Below are 21,782 nucleotides of genomic sequence, written 5' to 3'. Positions count from 1 at the left end.
AACTATGGAAACTGTTTTAACGATGTCGTTTTTATTTACTCACATTTCACATTATTCAATGTATAAAGAGGGGGCCCCAGAGAGTAGTTATATACAGCATATCATTCTTTAATTTTTTTGTGTACAAGTATTTAACATACTCTAATTCATATAGAATTTCTAATGATCAACCAAAATTTCAGCGTCAATCGTAGAATTATAAGCAAGATGAGCTCAAAATTTTGCTAGGTTTGGGTCATATTTTGTTCACATGAGTTTATTACATTCAGCTTAAGATTTTTAACTTGGTATTTCCTATTCGGCACTTAAAATGGAAAAAAAATGAATGGCCTCAGATCTGTGTACAAACATAGAATTGTGAGCAAATCTCTGTGTCTTGCTTATAATTCGAAGCTTAACACTCAAATATGGTAAGTAAATAGAAATTGTAAGCAATTAAACACAAGAAACATGCACTATAACAAATAAAGAACACAATTTATTTTTCGAAATGAATCATATACATGTATATACCTACATATTTCCGTCAGCGATATTAAACTCTATTTTAACTGAATAAACTCGAGAAAATGCCGAGCATATCAACAAAACATATTGAATTATTCTACCATTACGCAAAAGATGATACCGAATTACCGATAGCCTGAATGAATTGCATTTTAGTTCTTTCTTAATACATCAGATGTTGCTTAATTTGCGCAGGTAAACAGTAAACTGTTTGATTTACCGAAGTCTCTGTTTGATTTGATACGTAAAAATCAGGAAATACGAGCGACAGTTCCCAGGTTAACGCAAAGCATAAATGAAAACGAAACGAAAATCACAACAAGCTAACTCCACCGTCATATGTGAAAACTGTCAAGGCATTGAAATATTTAGCCTCAGTTTACTTCACAAAATCGGCACCAATGTATTTTGCATGTTTCAAAGATTCCCTTCGTACACGAACTGTTGCACAACAAACAAATTCATCATTGTCAGATCGACCCGTTTATCATATAGTGTCATGGCTGCTTTAAACAAAGAACCTCGTTTTAGATTTATGGAATACGAGTCTGGGTAAAATGGGTAAGCAAACCCGGGCCGGGGCAAAATAAAAGCCGGGGCAGATCGGCAATCGTAAATTCCAATTACGCATTATTTTGCAGCAATATATCCAGCGAATACAAATATACTGGTCAGTAAATATCTTGAAATTTTAATGATATTGGCAGATTAATAACTGTTAATCTTTTGTTTTGCCCTGGCCCGGTCATGCCTACCCATTTTACCAAGACTCATGGATCCTATAAATTGCTTGAAACACGCCTTTTCTTTCTTGTTATTTTCGTAATAACTCAGATTTGAAACAGAATTAGCCCATAATTTTTGCAATTTATATTTTCTTTCCCATAAGGATTATTCATGCTAAATTACGTTGAATTTGCCTCAGTAGTTCTTGAGAAGAAGATATTTTTAAAATGCACCCCCGGTTTTTTTTTTTTTTTTTTTTTTTTTTTTTTTTTTTTTTTTTTTTTTTTTACAGTTTTGAGGTTTTCTCCGCTTTCAATGAAAACTTTTCTTTTATTTCTGCAATTTATATTCATCTTTCCATAAGAATGCTTTGAGCCAAATTTGGTTGAATTTGGTAGAGTGGTTTTAGAGAAGAAGTTCAAAATGTGAAAAGTTTACAGACGGACAGACAGACGGACGACGGACAAAATGCGATCAGAATAGCTGAGGTGAGCTAAAAACTTAAAATATTGCAATACATTTTGATGAAGTGTGAGACATTCAAAATTTCCTCCTATTTAATGAAAAAAAAAATTCCCTGCAATTTTCCCTATAAATTTTGATATCAATTTTCGCAGTGCATCTATTGCAAAATCATAGAAAAATTAATGGGATTTATTAGCTTCAGCGAAAATTAAAAACCAACCATACCTTCCTCCTTGTTCCAAACAAAAGGAGTTGTTACGGTGCGCTTTTTTAGTTGTGCTGTTCCTATTACGTACATCCCGTTTCTAGAAATGTCGATATCCGAAGCGATATGACAAACATCTTTTCCAATATCTTTGTCTCGCAATGTTTTTATCACTCTTTTCTTCTCTGTGTCGCAGACTAGTATCGTGTCATCTTCGGTAACGCAAGCAATAATCTGTCCATCGGAAGAAGCCTACATGTAAATACATTTAAATTCATTCAAACTGTTAAAAATTGTAACCACAGCGTATTTTCTTAAACTATTTGCTTTTAACGAAACTTTGGTGTTGCTGCATAAATTGACAAAACAAAGCGAAAGAGGAAAGTGTACGTTTTCCAATAAAAATTTAATAACGTTTATTCTTTCAAAAGTTAGGATGTTGAGGCGTATTTACAAAACATGCCATCAAATAACTTTATAAACTGTTTTCTTTGGCTTAGAAAAAGTAACACATATGACTTGCGCTTTAGGATTCAAGATCTATTGTATTTAAGGAAAATATCGATTTTCTTGTCTTTTTTTTTTAGGGGGGGGGGGAGAGGCATAATTAAATATTTCATACCACAAATGTTTCAACAATATATTTTTTATCAGATGTTGATAACTGGATGATTTTTGTCACTTTTCCAGTTTTTGTATCGTAACATTTCAGGTTTTGTCTCCCTCGTGTCTGCGTAACTATTTCTGAAATAATAAAAACAACATTTCAATGGCAATTTAAAATCTGTATAATAAAAAGTAAATAGGCCATATTATTAACCTGAGTAATTTTTCTTGTGTCACTTTAAAGATTTTTATCACGAAAAACGAAATGTGGAGAGGGAAAGGCGGTGAACATTTTGAGAAAAAAAAACACGAATGCATCTACATGGATATCAGAGAGCTTACATAATACATATTTTAACATCACACGTTTTCTTTAATTGTATAACGTAAACTTTAGAAAATGATTTTAGTATTGTTTTAGATAGTCATATACAGAACTTAAAACTCTCCTATGGGCCCTATTATTGGTCTAGTTATCACGGTTTCAAAAATTGTGAATTTACACTACATCCTATTTTTTGTATAAACTAAAATATATATCTCATACAAAATAATGTTCACAATTCTAAATGAAAAGCATATGCACTCCAATCTACACTCTTGCCCCCCCCCCCCATTTGGTCAGATGCACATGACTAAGACTGTCTTTCTCTGCTAAGACGTTGAACTTTGATACAGTTACTGCGCTTTGTGTATTTTTTAAGGAATAAGTTATCATTCTTTGAGTATTATCGTCCCGACTGAAGCTTGACAACATCAAGATGGTGTCCATCACAGAGGGCTTCGCTAACATAGTGGACAATATGGTGAAAAGAATTTCAGAGAATTTTGCTTTGACCTTGTCCTATTACTTAGAAATTTTCCACCCGGCATTGAACGTCTAATTCAATCTCATTACCAATTACAGTCATTTTTGTTCAAACTGAATATATTAACCAAATGGGAAATAATCTATGGTCCAAAACTGGTTATAAAGAAATCTGCTTTGGCCTTCACGTTGACTTGGTTGAAGGTCACTGCACGCCATTAACCAAAAAGTTCTTTTAAGTAAAGTATTAGCCAAAAAGGACTAAACGGAGAGTATATATATGCTACCTTTATGTGAGTGAAGTCTGAGCCAGATTGAAGAAAAGGGAAAGACGATATGCTCCGGACAAGGGTTTTGCTACCTTCACTTTTGACCTTAGCAATTGGTTCAAGGTCACTACACACCCGATATTCATAAGGTTTGTTTATTTGAAGTATGAGCCAAATAGGTCTAGATGGAAAGTATATATGCTCTGAAAAAAGGATTTTTGCACGGCCCTATATAACCTTGACCATGACCTACAAAATTTGTTCTAGATCATTGCACACCCTATGACCATAGAACTATGTGAATGAATATGTGCTAGATGGTTCAATGGGAGAGAAGATATGCCCCGAACAAGGATTTTATTTATAATTCTGCTATGACCTTAACCTTGGACTTAGAAACATGGTTCAAGGTCACTGCACACCCTTTACCCAAATGCACTTTGTTGGTGAAGCATGAGCCAGATTGGGCCAAGGGGAGAGAAGATATGCTCCAAACAAGCCATCTCGGACGGACGGAAAGACGGACGGAGAGACTGATCACTAGGGCACCCGCAGAGCGCGACCCTAATTATCACCTCATAATATTCAAAGAATTAGTCCTTATTACTTACATTTATATAAATTTCAGCAACTGTAAATGTACGATTAAATATTTGAATGTAAATAAGCAAACCATGCTTGCTTCAATAACACGTCATTTGAAATTATTGGACTGTATAGTACAAATCAATACGTAGTGTAATCACAGGCAAGGACACTGAAAAATGTAAATATATTTTGGTAAAAATTGGGATTTCTGATGCCATGGTTTTGAGAATATTTTTAAACGTCAATTGACATATCCCATGTGATTCTTTTTCTTTTCGAAAAGTGTTAAATATTTCGCCTTAATACGCGACAATTTCCTTGATAAAAGAGTGATTTGTACCAAATTTATTTGTCCTAGTGGCAAGAGAGAATAAGTTTGAAGTGTGAAAAGAACACAGATGACTGACAAGGGTTGATCAGAGGCGCCCTCATGACCTCCCGTTCCAGGTGAGCTTTAGGGTAAAATGGTATCGCATTCATCATTGCTTTATGTTGCTAACCATTGCCCCCATTAATAGCCCGCACTTCATAAAACGGAGCTAAGAATCCCTCAAATTCTGTAACAATAGTAGCTGTTTCCAGGAATATGGCCTTCAGTTTGTCTTTTTTTGTGCTCACTATAAGTGTGTCGTCATCGTCCAGGAGAACCTCTTCAGAAACATTGGTGTCCTAAACGAAATTCATTGATTTACACACGTTTTATTGATCAAAATCGAAAGGATTGGGAAAAATGTTCTTACAACTTACAAGTTCCTCTCCTCATAAAATTCAAGTAATTGTAAATATCAATACATTCATCTTGCTTTATAAGCAAAACAATGCATATTTTTATCATTTCGCTGCATTTTTACGTGTAAATTCAATGCATCAAATCACTTACCAGAGCAATCCGTTTGATGACGTCGTCTTCAAGGAGATCATAGATTTCATATATAGCCGTTGTCTGTGCTTTATCCTGGCGACGTATGAGTGCGTAACGGGGGTTCTCCATTGAGATGATTTTTCTAAATAAGTAAAGTAAATCAGCAATGACAGAAAATGTACTGTTAGTCTGTATATAAAAAAAGTTTGTCGTTATTCTATCACTTTGCTCAATTATCAAAGACATTCCATAAAAATTTTTTTTTAAAGTAATGTTGCCTTATTGTTTTTCCGTTGCAATAAGAGGATTTTGTCCTTTGTTCTCACTTCCCTCTCTTTATGTCTAAACACATTTATAGATTTAATATGTAAATACGAGTGTAATAGTTGAAATATATACCAAAAAATGAAAATGATGTCCTCCACGACATACCCTAACTTTTTATACGGAGAGTATGACAAAAGTACAAATTCATTAAGATGGTTTATATTGGAAACGTCAATAAAGATAAAAAATAAATCGAATTCAACTTGATTTTAGATGATAAGATAATTCGCTTAGAACTATCGTTGAGTCGAGTTTAGTTTAACCATTTCCCCCCATAAATATTGCTTAAAAACATTGAAATTAGAAGAATACAGACGTAAATGATGGACTGTATTAAATAAAGATTGCCATATCTTATTGCATGTAGATAGGTGTAAAAACAACAACAACAAAATACAGCCAGCTAAAACAAACTTGAAGCGTTTTGATGTAACCATTGGAATTGCTCGTTACAAACATAACTATGATTGCAATAATACGACTGTGACCTGATTCTGTTGCTCTGTTGCGGAAGTTTGTTTTGGACGTCCTTCCTCGCTCTGTCCCACACCCTGAGGATGTTATCCTGGGACCGGGTAACGAACAGCTTTAGGTCACATGTCCTTACATCCACCAGAGAGATTGAGTGCGGGAAATGGGAAGACACGTCGCTGCCCGTTTCGTTTGATATACAGACAATTTTATCGTTACAGACTACCATGGATCCGTACAGAGAGTAAACCTTGTCGAGACGAAGCAAATGTTTTAGAGCTGAAACAAAATAGACATTAATGATCTTCTAAAATTGTTTAGTCTTAAACCGATCGATTTATCAGGTACCCGATCAGTTGCGAATGAACGGTTATCTACGGCGGAAGGTGGCGGAGTGTTTTAAGTTACCTTCAAGAGTTCGTATTTCATTCAGATTTGCAATATCCACCAACACCACATTGTCCAAGCCTATGTGGATGATGATGTGGGTCTCGTCAGACGTTATCGCCATGCTGTTGATGGCTTCATTATCTTTCATCTTCACGACACGGGAAAATGTATCTTCTCTCACATTATACACACAAAGACATCCCATAATCTCACCCGTAAATGCAACAAAATTTTCAGATCCTAGGAAAATGATTTCAAAATCAGTTACTTAATTTAGACCCAACAATAAAATGCATAAGAGGATGTTGCAAAAAAGCTGAAATATTCCCTGACCCTGAAAGAGCCTTTGAATATCCGTATGACTTGAAGAGTCATATCTAAATATCGACACATTACGTAGACGTATATATTTACATAATGGGTGTGTTCCGTGTAGGCAGTTGTAATTATATCATCCCATGTTTCTTAAATATCTAGATATTTTGAATGGTTTTATGTTTGGTTTTTTTTTTTTTGCTTTTTACAACTTGTACATGTATCATTGAAGTGATACGTACATAAAAATGTTTTAAAATCCCTTGATACATGTTAGAAGAAAATGTTTTATCATAATTCAAATTTAAAACGGGGACTTCACATAGTAAGTAAAAAAATTCAAGGCGCATGCAAACTATTACATTAACTAGCGTTTATCATATGCTTGAATAACTTTATTCTGACATTCTTAAATTATCTATTTATTTTAATTTTACTATTAGCATTACATTATTTTGTCATGCGATTAGAAGAAAAATGTATAAAAAGAATTCGAATTGTTTTAGGATTCGAATCCTATAAAAAAAAAAGTGGGACACGGTTACAATCTATTATAACTACGCTACCCCTCGACTACCAGTAATCTCGACAGGACTTAAAGCTGGAGAATTTTAGATTTCAAAGGGTATAATGATTTTTCCCCCCAAAAGTTAGATTTATATAAAAAAAAAAATATGCCTCTATCAAACAAAAATCGGAATGGCAGCTTTCCCTACACAATGAAGAGGTCGATCCAGCATATACTTAATTTTAAGATTGAAAAGTTGACATTTAATATTATCTCATTTAACATGGTTGACCCAGTTACAAGAACCTATCCGAATTGCATTTTATCCTCTTCACTAATCACAGTTGCACTTAAATTCGTAAAAAATAAAAACAAATTACCGGAAATGCACTCCAGGCTGTTGGGTTTGAGTTTGGGTGGCAATTCTTTACGTTTCAATTCACTTCCGGTCGTAGCATCCCATAAGACGAATTCCTTTTCACCAATGGCAACTATGTAGCTTTGTTTGTGGCCCGCAGTTGTTACCGCAATGGCTGGAAACTCAATGGTATACTTGACGTCCCCACCTGAATTGCATCCATATATTTTATCCTGGTACACCTGAAGGAAGATTTCTCCGTCTACCGCAAACTCGGCCTTGCATATTTTAGATTGCATGGCGAGAATGGACTTGATCTCCTTCCCCGCGTGTACGTCCCACGTCTTTATCAGATTGTCTCCCTCACTCGCTGAAATGTTTAAAACTCAAAATTTGTTTGTTTGGTTTAGGATGATATTTACTCAGAATGAAAAAAAATTCCACTGATGATAATGAAAAACCAACTATTGTGTGTTATAGATCTTACATGGTAGTACTATTCTTCCCTTTCAAAAAAGTAGGTCAATGACCTTGTTTTTAAGTTAATGGTCATTGAATATTTTTTGAAAAGTTATGAAAAATCCATATAAATTTTACCCTATGATTGAGATTTTCTTAAATGTGAAAATAATACAAACTGCTTAACTCTTTAACAAATGAAATACAGTTTATGAATGGTAGTGACATTAAATAGATACAAAGCAATAAGTTTTCATTCATATTCTAGTCCGAATTTCCTCTATCAGTTTTCAAACCACTACCCATTTTTGATTTAATATAACAAAAAAACTGAATGATGATAATGCTAAAACATTTATAGTATTAAACTAAGTATATTGACCTTTCTCTGCTGGCATAAAATCTATATGAGATCAATGATCAAAATTTTGAGGTATGGTGTCTTTTATCATTTTTAGACATTTTTCAATATTTTTGTAGTGTGTGCCATACGATTATCTAAACGAAAAAGCAAAATAAAACCAACCAAAAATATGCAAAATTACGTTGACTAACAAATAAAATCTTAACTTTAAATATTACAGTTCTACCAAAAATATTTCAGTGGAAAACAAAATTCATTTCATAAATACTTTTTGTATTGAAAACAAATTTTACTCATAAAATTGAACTTTAATTTTAACAATCCGGATTTGAGAACGCAAACCCTGAGTAAACAACGTCCTTAAATAAAAATAAACAGTCAGCAAGTTTTAAAAAGTTAAACGGCTCACTGCGATATGAACTTGGTAGGTCACTTGATCAAATCATGCGAAGCCCAAGGGTTTCTCAGAAAAACTGGATCACGTAAATATCCTTTTAAAGGTTTGGGTTTTTTTTAATTTTCGTACTGTTTTATTTAAAAAGAACGTCTTTTGGCATTTGATAAGACATTACCGATAACATAATGTATTACTTGCAGCAATTTTAAATAAAACTTTAACCACAGGGGCATCGTATTCACCACACTCTATGATATACACATATTATTTATATGTATGTCATGGAGTGTAGAGGGGATACGATGTCCATGTGCTCTAACGTGCTGTGGTACATGTAGCATACTATCCATTACCAGTAAGCGCCACCAGCTTGCCCTCGGGATATTGATGCAGGTCTAAGCTATCGATTACTGAGTTGTGCCCAGTGAGGGTCCTGACCAGTTGACCCCCGGGCTTCTTCAGCAAGAAGTGGGAGCAGAGGAGGTAGGGGTACGGGCTCTGGCGGCACTGTGTCAGAAAATCTTGAAGACCCTGGGGATGAGTGAAAATCAAAAGGTAACATACGATTCTTTAACTCTCAGACCGTTGTTAAGCACTGCTTTAAGGTGGTAAATGTATCCTTCTTTAAAAATATTCTTACAGCATAGATACTTTTATTGTTTGAGACAATTGTGCACATAAGTAAAACAAGAAACACAATCAAATGAACATAAGGAGTAAGATGAAAAATATTTCCTCGGAAGAAAAGTAAATCACATTTTAACATACATGTATATTCAATGTAGTTACATTTAAACCAAATGACTCTAAGGGCAAGTCTACTTTTGCTTTATTTGTAGGTCAACACAAGGTCAGCGACCATTCGACCTACCTGTATGTGTTCCAGGCGATCCAACAGGTGCCCGGGCAGTTGGCGGGGGTCCTGGGTGAGGGCCGCGGCGGAAATGTTGATAGCCTGGGACAGGGACCGTAAGTCCTGCTCCCCTGGGAACAGACTGATGGTCAGGTCAAAGTCATCCAACAAGTCCCTGATAAAGGCGCAACGACAAAATGTTAGGGCAAGATAAGTCTGTTATTCTGACTGAATGGGATACACGTAGCTCTACGATTTAGACACCTTTCCAGACCTTTCAGTTAACATTCAGTTGATAGCATGGAACATGTTCACCTTGCAAAATACTTGTATATGGGACAACGAAGCTAAAGATTTGTTGTAAAATTGAATTATAATCCAAATGATAAATCCTCGATCGGAATTGCATATATTAATATGTATTTTTTCATGTACATCACATGATGATCATATACAATACAGACTTTTTCCGTTTAATAATGTTAAAGTAACTTTCAAGCTACAATAGTCTAATCCACACTTTGCAAAAGTTGTTTCTCTTTGCGGGGTCAACCGAAAGGTCAAAAGGGAAAAACCAACTTTTTCCTTCTTCATGCAACCAAGCATTTGGGCGTTTTGTGATGAAATCTTTTGAAAGGACTAGATATGGTTTGATCCTAAAATGGCCCCCTTAAATGAACATCGTCATTTTACTAAATTCTTTGTTTTATTTGTACAAGTATACATTTGAAGTGTTTTCATAATTTTCATTTTGATTTTAGTGCCCACAATTTAAAAATATGACATCATAAAGTTTACTTTGTCCCGCCATTTTCTCATTTTTAGCATAAAACGGCTTGTTTTGAAGCAGTTTTTCTTTAAGGAAACATTGAGCGACTGCTTGAACAAACAAAATATTTTCACCAAAGATGTATCTCTCCAATACCTATAAGTGACAAAAAGTTCGTTCTTGTTCAAAGAGTCGCTCTATATTTCCCATTCGAAAAACGAAAAGAAAAATGTTAATTTTTGACTAATTTTGATTGAATTATAAAAAATAGCGTCACTTCTGACGTATTATACTGCCAGTGAGTGCATATTAATCAAATAAATAGGCGAAAAACATATTTTATGTCAACTCTTTTATAAAATAACACAGCAAATTAATGCACCTGAATCAGTTTAAAAATAGCGAATTATGGGGGCCAAATTTGACTAATTTCATATATAGTTCTTTTAATTAATTCCTTTAATATGTGTGTTGCCCAATTTTGGTGCAATCAAAATACAGAACGGAAGCGGGTTTTTAATGTCAACTGACAAAGTTATAAACCTTTAACTACATGTACAAAGGCTACTGTTAGAAATCTATGGGTAATTTTCCCCAAAGATGGCGACCAAGGGACATAACTTTTGTGAAGTGTGGATTGGTTTATACATCAAATGGATTGTTGAAATAAGAACTTGAGAGAGTTTGCAGGAGATTTTATATGCTGTGACTATAGATGTATAAAGAGCAGTCCTGAGAAATCTTACTGCGTATGCAGACAGAGAAGTTTATGGATGAGGAAGTCGAAGTTAAGGAGGCACTCCTTCTTTAGGTCTGGCAGGTTTTCTGACATGGCCAGATGGTACGGTAGGCTCTTCAGTTTCCGTTCGTTCATCTGGTTACCCAGTTGTATCGGCTGGCTGGCCACATAACGGATGGCTTCTGATTCGCCATGTTTATCCTTGTATGGCTTTGGAACGTCTGCAAACGATGGGAAATTACCTTAAGCTATGACACATTTTCCTGGGGATGTCTTAGTTTGGTGATTTTTGTATTATTACAGAGGTTTAGCATTTTCTTTTAGGATTTAAATGGCATTTAGTTTGAATTCAGGAATTTGCTATACTGAGGTTTCATTATTTTTAGTTGCTTTCAATATCATTTTATTTAAGCAGAAAAAAATATTAATCGATTAATCCTAGTAATATATGCACGATCATTTTCATTGACAAATTTTAAACCATTTTCTACGTAAATACGCATCATCGAATCCTAAATTCTAAATCCGCGAAAATTGATGTCAACGGACATTAAAAAATACACAGTCATTTCACCATCTGTTATCCACTTTATATGTGCATCCACAATGTGACAATTTTAAAATATCATAGTTGTTTTTCTGACCTCCGGACCACCTGCCCATGAAGTAGTCGGCAATCCCCGCGTGGAGCCTCTGGCAGGTGTCTTTGTCATTGGTGTAGCGGTCCTGGGCCGCCTCCCAGAACTGACGGTGGTACCAGCCCATGATCTGTACACCGGAGTCCCCCCGGTTGACTGAAAACCGTCCACAAAATGGTAAATTACAACAAAAACAAAGCGCTAGCTTCCACTTTTTTTAAACCCATTTTGTTCACAACTTAATTCAGAGGCAAATTTTCATGGTTTGTGGTTCGAGTTCTATGCGTTATTGAGCGGGAAGTCGTTTCTATTTAAATAAGATTATAAACAACGTTTTGTTTTACATAACTGGAGCAAGCAATTTCACACAAGAAGTACATAAAACAACATATCTTGAAAAGATACCTAAATTAGATCTATTTATCACTTAGATATTATTTGTTTGTTGAATCGTTTTCGAAACAACAATTAAATGTGGTAAGCCTTTAAATGCAAGCGAGCCAAAAGAAAAAACCCATGCATTTCACATTATTTTCTAAAAAAAAAAAAAGGCTAGGGAGGTGAACAAGCTTGTACCAAGATATCGATTTAAGTCGTGACGCAGGCGCACGATCAAGAGAGGCGGAAGTCGTCTAATAGGCGGGGTCCAGAACTGATACACGTCATTTAATACGTCATCATCACAAGACAGTATGTCCTCCAGTTCAAACTCAGACAAACCATGTTTCGCTTGAAATAAAAATAAATAGACTGAACATCACATGAACATAAAATTGATGAAAGATCATGAAAGAAGTTGCTTTTGATTTTATTTTTTAGGTAAGCGTTATGTACAGTTGATCCAAGTGGTAACGTTGATCAAAGTGGTACCATTTACTAGTAAAGTTTTAATTATATAGGACTTAATAAAAGTGATATCGCAATTATCAATACCAACTGTAACGTATCCTAGAGCTCTGGCTACGAATAACTCTCCATGTTTGTTTTCAAGAGACCTGAACAGCTTGTCTATGCATCCACGAATCGTGTCTTCCAGTTGACACTCTTCTATTGGACGAAACGAGGTCCACGTGATCGCCTTGCGGAAGCAGAGTTTGATGTAAAGAGGTAAGGAGCACTTCTCGAACATGCTCAGTACGTAGGACCGCTGTTCGTCCGTCAGTTTCCGGTTGTTTATTTGGAACCAATGATCAAGGACGTCTATCCGATTCTCCGGCGTCAGAAGGGGCACGGAAATGAAGTTATCCTCCGACACAAAACTCTGAAAAAATCTTACATGTTTATGTTTTAATGTAGTTTATAGTGAAAAACTAAGGACCAAAATGGACCCAAAACGTTGTGTAATTGTTAATATAATAAATTGGTTTTTTTTATTTTACTTTAAATAGAAACATTTACATATTTAGTGTCCTTTTCTGTGATACACTACGAATCGATTTCTTTTAACAGTCTGATAAGTTCAAATAACGTCCTGTTGGGACGAAGCTGGGTTTGCATAATTTAAAGAAACGGAAATCACATAAATATGCCAATATTCATTCTAAAAATTACATAAATATTAGTAATAATTAAAGAATCATTCTTTGAATATCATGAGGTGATAATATCGGTCGGAGCGTGGTCAAATCTATCATAAGGTCCTTCGGGCTATATTGGATTTGACAACGCCCCGACCAAAATTATCACCTCGTGATAATCAAAGAATGTTCCTTATTCCCTACCCGAATGATACCAAAAAGCCTATTTTAAGCATCATTTGTATAAAATAATTATTGTAATTCAAGTTGTACATTTATATTTCCACCATCGTCAAACAGAGAGGGAAACACAGAATAACAATGAAAAATAGCAAATCTGATCTCGGAACTTTTTTATAATTCATATAATATCTTTTTCCATCAATTCAATTTTAAATAGAAAATGTTATTTTATAGTTTGAGTCTTTTGGAATATATTAGAAGTATTTCTTTTTCCAAATCTTAGCATTTAAAAATATGTTATATATCAGTATGACAAATTATAAACGACCCATTTTTTCCAAGTTCTCAAACAAAAATACCTGCATGTCTAAACATCAGTAGGAATCCTTATAACAGGCAAAATGACATAAAGGCTTTCTAAAATATATTATTTTTTTCCCTTGTGTAAACCGTGTTGTTAACATTTATTAAGAATTCATTTATTTATTAAAACAATCATAACTGAGCGAAAATTATATCTAATGAGTAACAAAAAAACCAAAGCAAATTATTAATTAAGAGTACGTATCACATTGCTAGAACGAAGTATATAGTAAATATTCTTTCTATTTCAATTCAAATGGTCTTACTTTGATATCAGGAAATACCCCGAAGTCGGGATGATCAATGGTGGATATGATGATTTTGGCGGACTTCAGCAGATTGTTCGGTATCCATGACGACACAAGGCGGCCATTATGAGATTTATCAAGCTGATCTATAGAATCTATGAATATCACAATCGTTTTCTTCTTCAGGACGAAGAAACGTAAATACGTTTTAAACGTTTTGATCAGCTCTTTTATATCCTTCAAAAATAATTAAAAACTGTTTAAGGTGAACAAATAATACAACAAAGCTTTTTTCCATCGATTTTAACATTCAAATGTCTTGACAGCAAAATGTTACTTTTATTCCATATCTAGATTTAATCTTTCACCTGCGCTCTCCAAAAACACCAAAAAATCTATTTCAAATTGTCGGAAGAATGAAAACAAAAAAATTAATTAACAATTAATATCTTAATCAATGATCAGAATTATACAATCTGCTGTTAGCTGATAAATGTAAAGAAGGTAGAAAGGTATGAATTTCGGTAAGGAAATACCTGAGATTTGACAGCCCTTAACTTGAAATATTTCTCTATCTGGGAGTTCATGGACTGAAGGAGAGACACGACGTTGGAACTATCCTGTGTCGATCCCAAAAACCTGTCAACAGGGATCGTTTCTAGCTGTCACAATTAAACATCTAGTAAAAATGCTCTCGGTCATATATTTAAACCATACTAATAAATGATTTGTTACTCAACGGATTTTCCGGGTTGTTCTAGGCATGTCAACCCGAAATTCCCACAGAGCTACAAGATCTGTACTATTTTCGTAAACAAGTACATCAAAATATCATAACTCTACGAATAAAAAGTGGCAAACAGCAATTTATAAGATATATATATATATATATATATATATATATATATATATATATATATATATATATATATCCAAATCGCAAATGTATTTTCTCAGTGTCCGATAAAAATATAATAAAAGAAAAACAGCAACACTAACTGCAAAACATAAGCGCTTTTATTTCTTCAGACGTTTTACAGTCGTTACAATTCTGACGTAATTACGTTACCTAGTGATAACGTCAACAATCGTCAATTATTGTGAAAAAGAACTCTTCATGAATAGAGAGGTTTAGATTTAAAACGTGTACGGGTACGCGTACGTGTGTTATAACTACACGTACAAGTACACGTTTTTGTAATTCATCAGTTGAGATTTCATAACTTGTAGGATATAAACGTGTACGTAAATTTCGACACAGTTTTTTTTACATTAATTCACTAAAAAACTATAAATTAATGGTGAAATTCTTATCAATTTGCATGCAAATGAAGTTTAAAAATCTACGTATATAATGTATTAGAAGAATATATTTACCGATCAATTAGATTATATTTGTTGTAAAAGTTATAAGTTTGTACTTACGTGTAGACGACAGTGTACAAGTTTAGAGAACTTGTAGAAACTTTTTCGTCACAAAAACTGATGACGTAATACGCGAAGAATTTAGGTGATTTGCATTAGAAAAAAATAAAAATTTTATTTTTAGCCATAAATTATCATAAATATTTGACATCTTTGCGTCATCAAAGAATTTATGTGATTCCTCTAGTACACGTACACGTACCCGGACACGTCTGAAATCTCAACCTCTCTAATATATGAAAAAACGTTCAAATATTAATGTTAATTTATGAGTAAAAATAAAATTTTAATTTTTTCTCATGCAAATCTGATTTATATATTTGTTGCCTATTATATATATATATATATATATATATATATATATATATATATATATATATATATATATATATATATATATATATATATATATATATATATATATATATGTGATAATAATAGAAAGCCGATTCAAAACTCTACCCGTTTCATTGAAAATGAATGAAACCGGTAGAGTTTTGAATCGGCTTTCTGTTATTTTTTTTTTATCATTTATGACTTGTGTGGATTAACCTTACTTATTTTGGATTATATATATATATATATATATATATATGAACGTTTTTTCATATATTCATTTAGAGTTCTTTTTCAAAGTGAGATTAATATGTATGTACATTAAGTCCAAAAATGGCCATGAAAAAATACAGCCCTTTTTAATTTTTATTTGTATCACCTCATTATGACCATGCCGTTTCCGTGAATCCACAAGAACGCCTCCCTAGCGGCCAGCGCCATGATGGAGGTTTTCCCACAGCCTGACTCCCCGTGTACAATTAACGGCTCCATACTGTCTCCCAACACATATTCCTTGATTTTCTGTGAATCCATTCAAGTTGTAAATCAAAGTGTTTTGTTCTTAGTCTTTATGTTATTGAAGTGTGATAATGTACTAGAGAATATGATTTGTATGTGTATCAAATGCTGTATACAGGTATTGTATTTAACACTGTGATTAGAAAGAAAATGTATGAAAGTTGTTGTGAAAAATTTATGTAAAAAAACCTCTATGTAAGTACCCTTTCTTAAAATTTTGAACCTACTTAAAATTTACAAACCTCGCTAAATTTAAGCTTAATCCTAACCCTTTAAACTTATTCCGTATTTATCCTGTAGCTTTAACCTTTTAAAAACGTATCTAAACCCTTTACGCGCAACTCTAGCTTTTATCCAACCAATACATATTCTTTTAAAATGATCCTAGGTACCTCCATCTTTTTTGGAGGTCGGTGTGCTCTGCTTTGAATTTGTATTTCGTTTTATAAATTTTGGAAATGGTTGACGGTTTGTTATTGTCATTTTTTCACATAATCAAAAGAACCCTTACTGTATTTCCACCTTCCTAGCCAAACGTCTAACTCATTTACTCGGTACCTGAACTCTTACAGACCAGTTTAACTCATCTTGATCATGCAAGTCTTTTGTGAGATCTGTTTACTAAAATTAACGATTTTAGTCCTATATTGTACCTGTTCAGTTCGCCTTAGTATATGGTTCTCTTTTTTTTTCTACTCAGTTCGCCCTATAACGATGTTAGCTTTTTGAGGCTTGGTTACCCCACCCTAAGTAAGGCGTCTTTTCTGGTTTTCGACTTGTCAAGCGTAGATTTGATTAATTATTCATTAAATCAAGATGTAAGGAAATTGAAATAGTATATTTTTCTTTCTTTTTTGATTATCATACAACTTAGCATAGAAAAAAAATTAGCCATTGTTTAGAATCTAACAAGGACTATATTTTTGGCGTAATATTGCCGTAGGAAAATATCACATGTTTCGCAATTCAGAATTGCTGCAGATTAATGAGTCTGTTTTAGCATTTCAAAAACAATAACATAAATGTTGGAATTTTTTTTTTATCAATGTGAACTAATGATATGATGGTTGGGTTTCAGAATTTTTTAAAAATATGATTGGGCTATTCAAATTACATTTTTATAACCTTATTAAAGCGCCCATTCTCTACATTGATTTTGTGAAAAAATAACTAAAATCAGATTTTCTCTCTTATTAAATGGTCAATATATTTGCTTTTCTGTCAATTTATATCTTTATGTAATGTCTTCATTATACATAAAATCAGATATATTTTATTTTTGGAAGCATAAAAAAAATAATCAAAAGACCTACATCTGATAAGAGTTAAATTTGGCCCCCATAATTCGCCATTTTTTAAATGTTTCGGGTACAAAAAAATGTTAACTAATTTTTTAGAAGAGTTGATATAGAATATATTTTTCATCTATTTATTTGAATTATTTGCACTCACTGGCAATATATGACGTCATAAGTGACGCCATTTCTATAATTCAATCAAAATCAGCCAAAAATTGACATTTTTCTTATGTATTTACGAATGGGAAATAAAGAGCGCATGCTTGAACAAGGAAATTTTTTTTGTCACTTATTAGTCTTGGCTAGATACATCTCTGATTAAAATATTTTATTTGTTCAAGAATGCGCTCTATGTTTTCGGAAGGAAAAACTGCTTGAAAACAAGCTGTTTTACGCTCAAAATGCAAAAATGGCGGGAAAAGTTTGTCTTTACAATGTCGTATTTCTAAATTGTGGGCACTTGAACCAAAATGAATATTATGTAAACACATCATATACATTCCTGTACTAAGAAAACAAAGAATGATAGTAAAATGATCATGTTCATTTTAGGGGGGCCATTTTAGGCCCTTATCATATATAGTCCTTTCTTCAAATTTAAAGAAAATTAGAGGAAATGCGGGCTAGGCAATATCGATTTTAATATAAATATTTATTCCAATTTAAAAGTATAAGCTGATAGACATTCTGAAATTCTATCATTTCATTGAAGAATAGAATCTTCAAATCTTTAAAAAAAATGTCTATAGAACTACAAAGAGCTACACTTTTTTATCATCCTTTACGTTGAGGAAAAAGGTAGTGACCTTGACCTGACTTTTATGCGTAAACAAAAAGGTCAAATTTGATTAAACTGATAGAATCATTTGGTAATATGATCCGTTTGACTGTGTCAAAATTTTTTGAATTTCTTATTATAAGAAGTATGTTTGATAACGAGAAGACTCCTTCCTTTAGATCAAAGCTCTTCATGAGACCCGATCAGTGCATAACTCATCTCAACAATATAATGCCAATCCGTGAGACCAGTTTGACTCACCTTAACGATGTGGTCCCGTCCCCTGACGCCGTCGCATTTTTTCCTGACTAGCACCGCATGCTCCATGAATTCTTCATGGTCAGGCCTCAAGGTCAATTTTTTGTCGTTTTCCCTCTCCTTTATGGACTCGTCGATGGACGCGATCATCTGGTTCTGGAAGTCTGTGGTTATCTTCTCCAGGTAATCAGCGTGTTCCCTGCAATCCGGATCAATTCCTAAAATGTCAACCATAAACTTTATGTCATTTTTCGTATAAATAAAATTAGTTGTTTCCTTTCATTAACTGTTTGGGTTTTTAAAAGTCTTATCGAAAACTCGCACACTTTTCAATATTTATGCAAAATGTCATCTAAAAAGCAAAAGATATCCAAAGGGGTATATCATTTCTTCTTCAAATACCTAGAAGTAATGATTGTTACCTTTTTCCATCCAGTTGAGCTCGTATGTGTGTACGTGGTCTGCATTTAGTTTACTCGTCATCCGGTCCTTGAGGTCCTTGTTCATTGCTCGAGCTTTCTGCCATACCTTCTCGTCTCCCAAGCATTCTAATATTTTTTAAACAAAACATCATTTACAAATACATGGTTATTGTTTTCCAATTCAACGTGTAAACAGAAAATGTCCTTGTTGGTTCGTAGTACATTGTATAACAAACTATCGTTTTTGTGTATGTTGAAAGAAAAAATACGAGTTTCAAGTTTGACTTACCTATATACCTGGAAAGGGTATAGCAGTTGTTCTGCTTTTCTATATGTTTAAAATCTTTCCGGAACCAAAAACTCTTTTTAGTCGCATTGTTTTCATTTAGTGCAACTTCCGTCTCCAGTTCCGTTACTATAAAAGACAACAGAGCTCGGACTTAAAATAATTACAAACAAAACTTAATTAGTTTTAACATTAATTTTATACACAATAGACCATATTAACGAATCAACGTTACCTAAAAAATACTACAATGTCTGTCAAGAGTCATTTATAAACATTGGTGGAAGAACATTACAAAATCCGATTTTACAGTGTGGAACTTGCTCGCGTCCTACCCGATATTTTGTACTTTCTGGCGCTGTCCTTGTCCAGTCCCTCGGTGGCCCCTGTAGCTATGATCTCCATAAGTCGTTCGCTCTCCGTCCACCACTCAGATTTTGCCTTTTTCTGGGTTTCAAAGTCTTTGGAGAGGAAGTCCGGAATATTTCTACTAATCGGATTTAAAAGGAAAACACCGGGGACTGCGTTCGAGTCCAGCTCGTACCATCTATGACAACAAATACGTTGAGAGAATTTGAGATTATGGGACTTAAAAAATTCTGATTATTTTATTTCATATAGATAACAATTAATTAACATAAAACGAGAATTTAAGAGATAAAACATGCGAGTTTTTCCTATTATATATGTATGAAACATTTTCTGTGAATCCAACACACCTTAAGAGATGTTCCAAGTCCGCCTGATTAGTAACCGCACCCTGTATCTTTCGGAACTCCTCGCCATTTATTTCCCGAGAAAGAGAACGGTATCCATACTTGTGAGCAAAAAGGGACTAAAAGAAATAACTAAAGAATTAAAGGCTGACCGCTTAATATATATAGATATGAATTCAGATACAATGGACTTTTGTTTATTTAATTTGATTTTATTCGTTTTATTTTAATCGTTAATCAATAAAACCACAATTTGTGATGTAATCATGCAGCTACAATGGTATGAATAGATGTGAATGGAAATTTTCTTACAATGAAGTTGGGTCCTTTTGATAGCTTTTGACACTCGCGAAGTTCATGCAAGCAGAGCTCTGTTGTCATGTGATCATCCGTTGCTTGGTTACGGATGCCCCATTTCATGTCCACCACTTGGAATTCGTAACCCTTCTTGAAACAGTGCTCTTTGATTTTGGGATACGCCTTTTCCATCCAGCAGTTTCTTTCATATTTTGTATCTGCCGAATTTAAAGTAAAGTTGTTCCTTTTCAACTCAAAACATTTTTACATGTACAACCTAACATAAAACATTACATGAATGACAGAAGAAGAACACAATGGTCACAGATATCTTTGAATGTCTTGGAATAATTATGTTTAAGTTATGATTTAATCCCGTTCGAAATTGATATCATTATGAATATTATTTCATATCTGCATTGTAGCCACATACAGTGGTTGTCATCATTTATGTAAAATGTTTGTCGCATGTATATGGACTAAACAATTTCGATAGTACGTGAAATCTGATAAATCGTGCAATAATCCATAGATTCGTGCAACTTCTATAATTTCTAGCAGCATACACTAGTACATGTAGTTACACCTGTCCTTATACCGTACGTGAACCTGAGCCTACCTGTGAACGTGCTGCTGGTAAAAATACGGATAGTTTTCATTGTGTTGGGAAAAGTGGCGTAAAAATTCCCAAGAATAATAGCCTCCTGGAAGGGAAAGGCCATGGAAATCATCTCTGTTTCATCAACGGTCTCAACCAGAGCTTCAATTTCTCGCTTTTGCTTCTCCTTAAACTTTTTCTGTTCCTCCGTGAGCTCTTTTGGAGGTGCCTGAGCAGGATTTTGGGTTCCGGTAGAATTACTTGGTCCTGGGTTTTGAGCATTCTGATTTCCGAACTCTGTTGCGTGGTGCCCTAATGGTGTCGGAGGTTCTGGGGGTGTCCTGTTATTTTCTGAGGACTGGGGGTTGGGGTGACGGGATAGGGTACCACTGGGCGAAGCCGATGAACTGGTTAATGTCAAATATAGAAACAGATATGTTGTCAGATTTTTACCTGTTAACACTGGAAATCTTAATTTATTGAATTATATACTTTGTGTCCAGAACAATCAAAATATAGAAAATAATGCAACGAACAGATACTTTACGCATGTGTATTCAACGTATCTTGTATTCAAATAGCGGATAATTATATAAAAATGAAACTAAAATTATTTATATAAGATAATTCATCTTTACTTCAGTTTATGTTAGATCCGCCACGGAATTCAATCACTTTGCCAAAAGAATGCATCAAAGCGAGTCCGTTTTTAAATCAATAGCTGTGTACGCACACATGCCGCACTGAGCGAAGTGAAAACAATTTATGCCTACCTGCAATTGTTTCCCATTTGCTTCTCTCTGATGGCAATTTCTTGTAGATATTTTCGATACATGGTGAACGTTTTTACTTTAATTTTTCAGTCAATGTGGAATTTCAACGCACGGCTTTTCCACAAGAAGGCACCATGTGGA

General features: G+C 34.0%; 2 protein-coding genes across 2 annotated transcripts in view; one reads left to right on the top strand and one right to left on the bottom strand.

The window, feature by feature from the left end:
- Positions 1-2,958, top strand: part of LOC128161572 (uncharacterized) — a 22,823-nt gene extending 19,865 nt beyond the window's left edge. The window contains exon 5 of the mRNA XM_052824885.1: positions 2,754-2,958. The gene's annotated coding sequence lies outside the window, so the exon portion shown is untranslated. The remainder of the gene's footprint in view (positions 1-2,753) is intronic.
- LOC128161568 (NACHT domain- and WD repeat-containing protein 1-like) overlaps positions 1-21,782 on the bottom strand; it is a 25,550-nt gene extending 3,768 nt beyond the window's left edge. The window contains 24 exon segments of the mRNA XM_052824879.1: positions 1,924-2,155; positions 2,526-2,647; positions 4,675-4,843; positions 5,055-5,178; positions 5,852-6,113; positions 6,243-6,464; positions 7,428-7,775; positions 8,979-9,156; positions 9,497-9,653; positions 10,994-11,207; positions 11,631-11,780; positions 12,201-12,353; positions 12,558-12,885; positions 13,954-14,172; positions 14,472-14,574; positions 16,076-16,218; positions 18,553-18,767; positions 18,972-19,097; positions 19,261-19,386; positions 19,593-19,804; positions 19,977-20,092; positions 20,286-20,488; positions 20,890-21,275; positions 21,642-21,782. Coding sequence (XP_052680839.1) covers positions 1,924-2,155; positions 2,526-2,647; positions 4,675-4,843; positions 5,055-5,178; positions 5,852-6,113; positions 6,243-6,464; positions 7,428-7,775; positions 8,979-9,156; positions 9,497-9,653; positions 10,994-11,207; positions 11,631-11,780; positions 12,201-12,353; positions 12,558-12,885; positions 13,954-14,172; positions 14,472-14,574; positions 16,076-16,218; positions 18,553-18,767; positions 18,972-19,097; positions 19,261-19,386; positions 19,593-19,804; positions 19,977-20,092; positions 20,286-20,488; positions 20,890-21,275; positions 21,642-21,703 — 4,570 coding nt within the window. The 5' untranslated portion in view covers positions 21,704-21,782.

Source organism: Crassostrea angulata, chromosome 8 (genome assembly GCF_025612915.1).
Source record: "Crassostrea angulata isolate pt1a10 chromosome 8, ASM2561291v2, whole genome shotgun sequence".
Taxonomy (NCBI): Eukaryota; Metazoa; Mollusca; class Bivalvia; order Ostreida; family Ostreidae; genus Magallana; species Magallana angulata.
The sequence above is the reverse complement of the archived record's forward strand: the minus strand, read 5'-3'. Positions and strand labels throughout refer to the sequence as shown.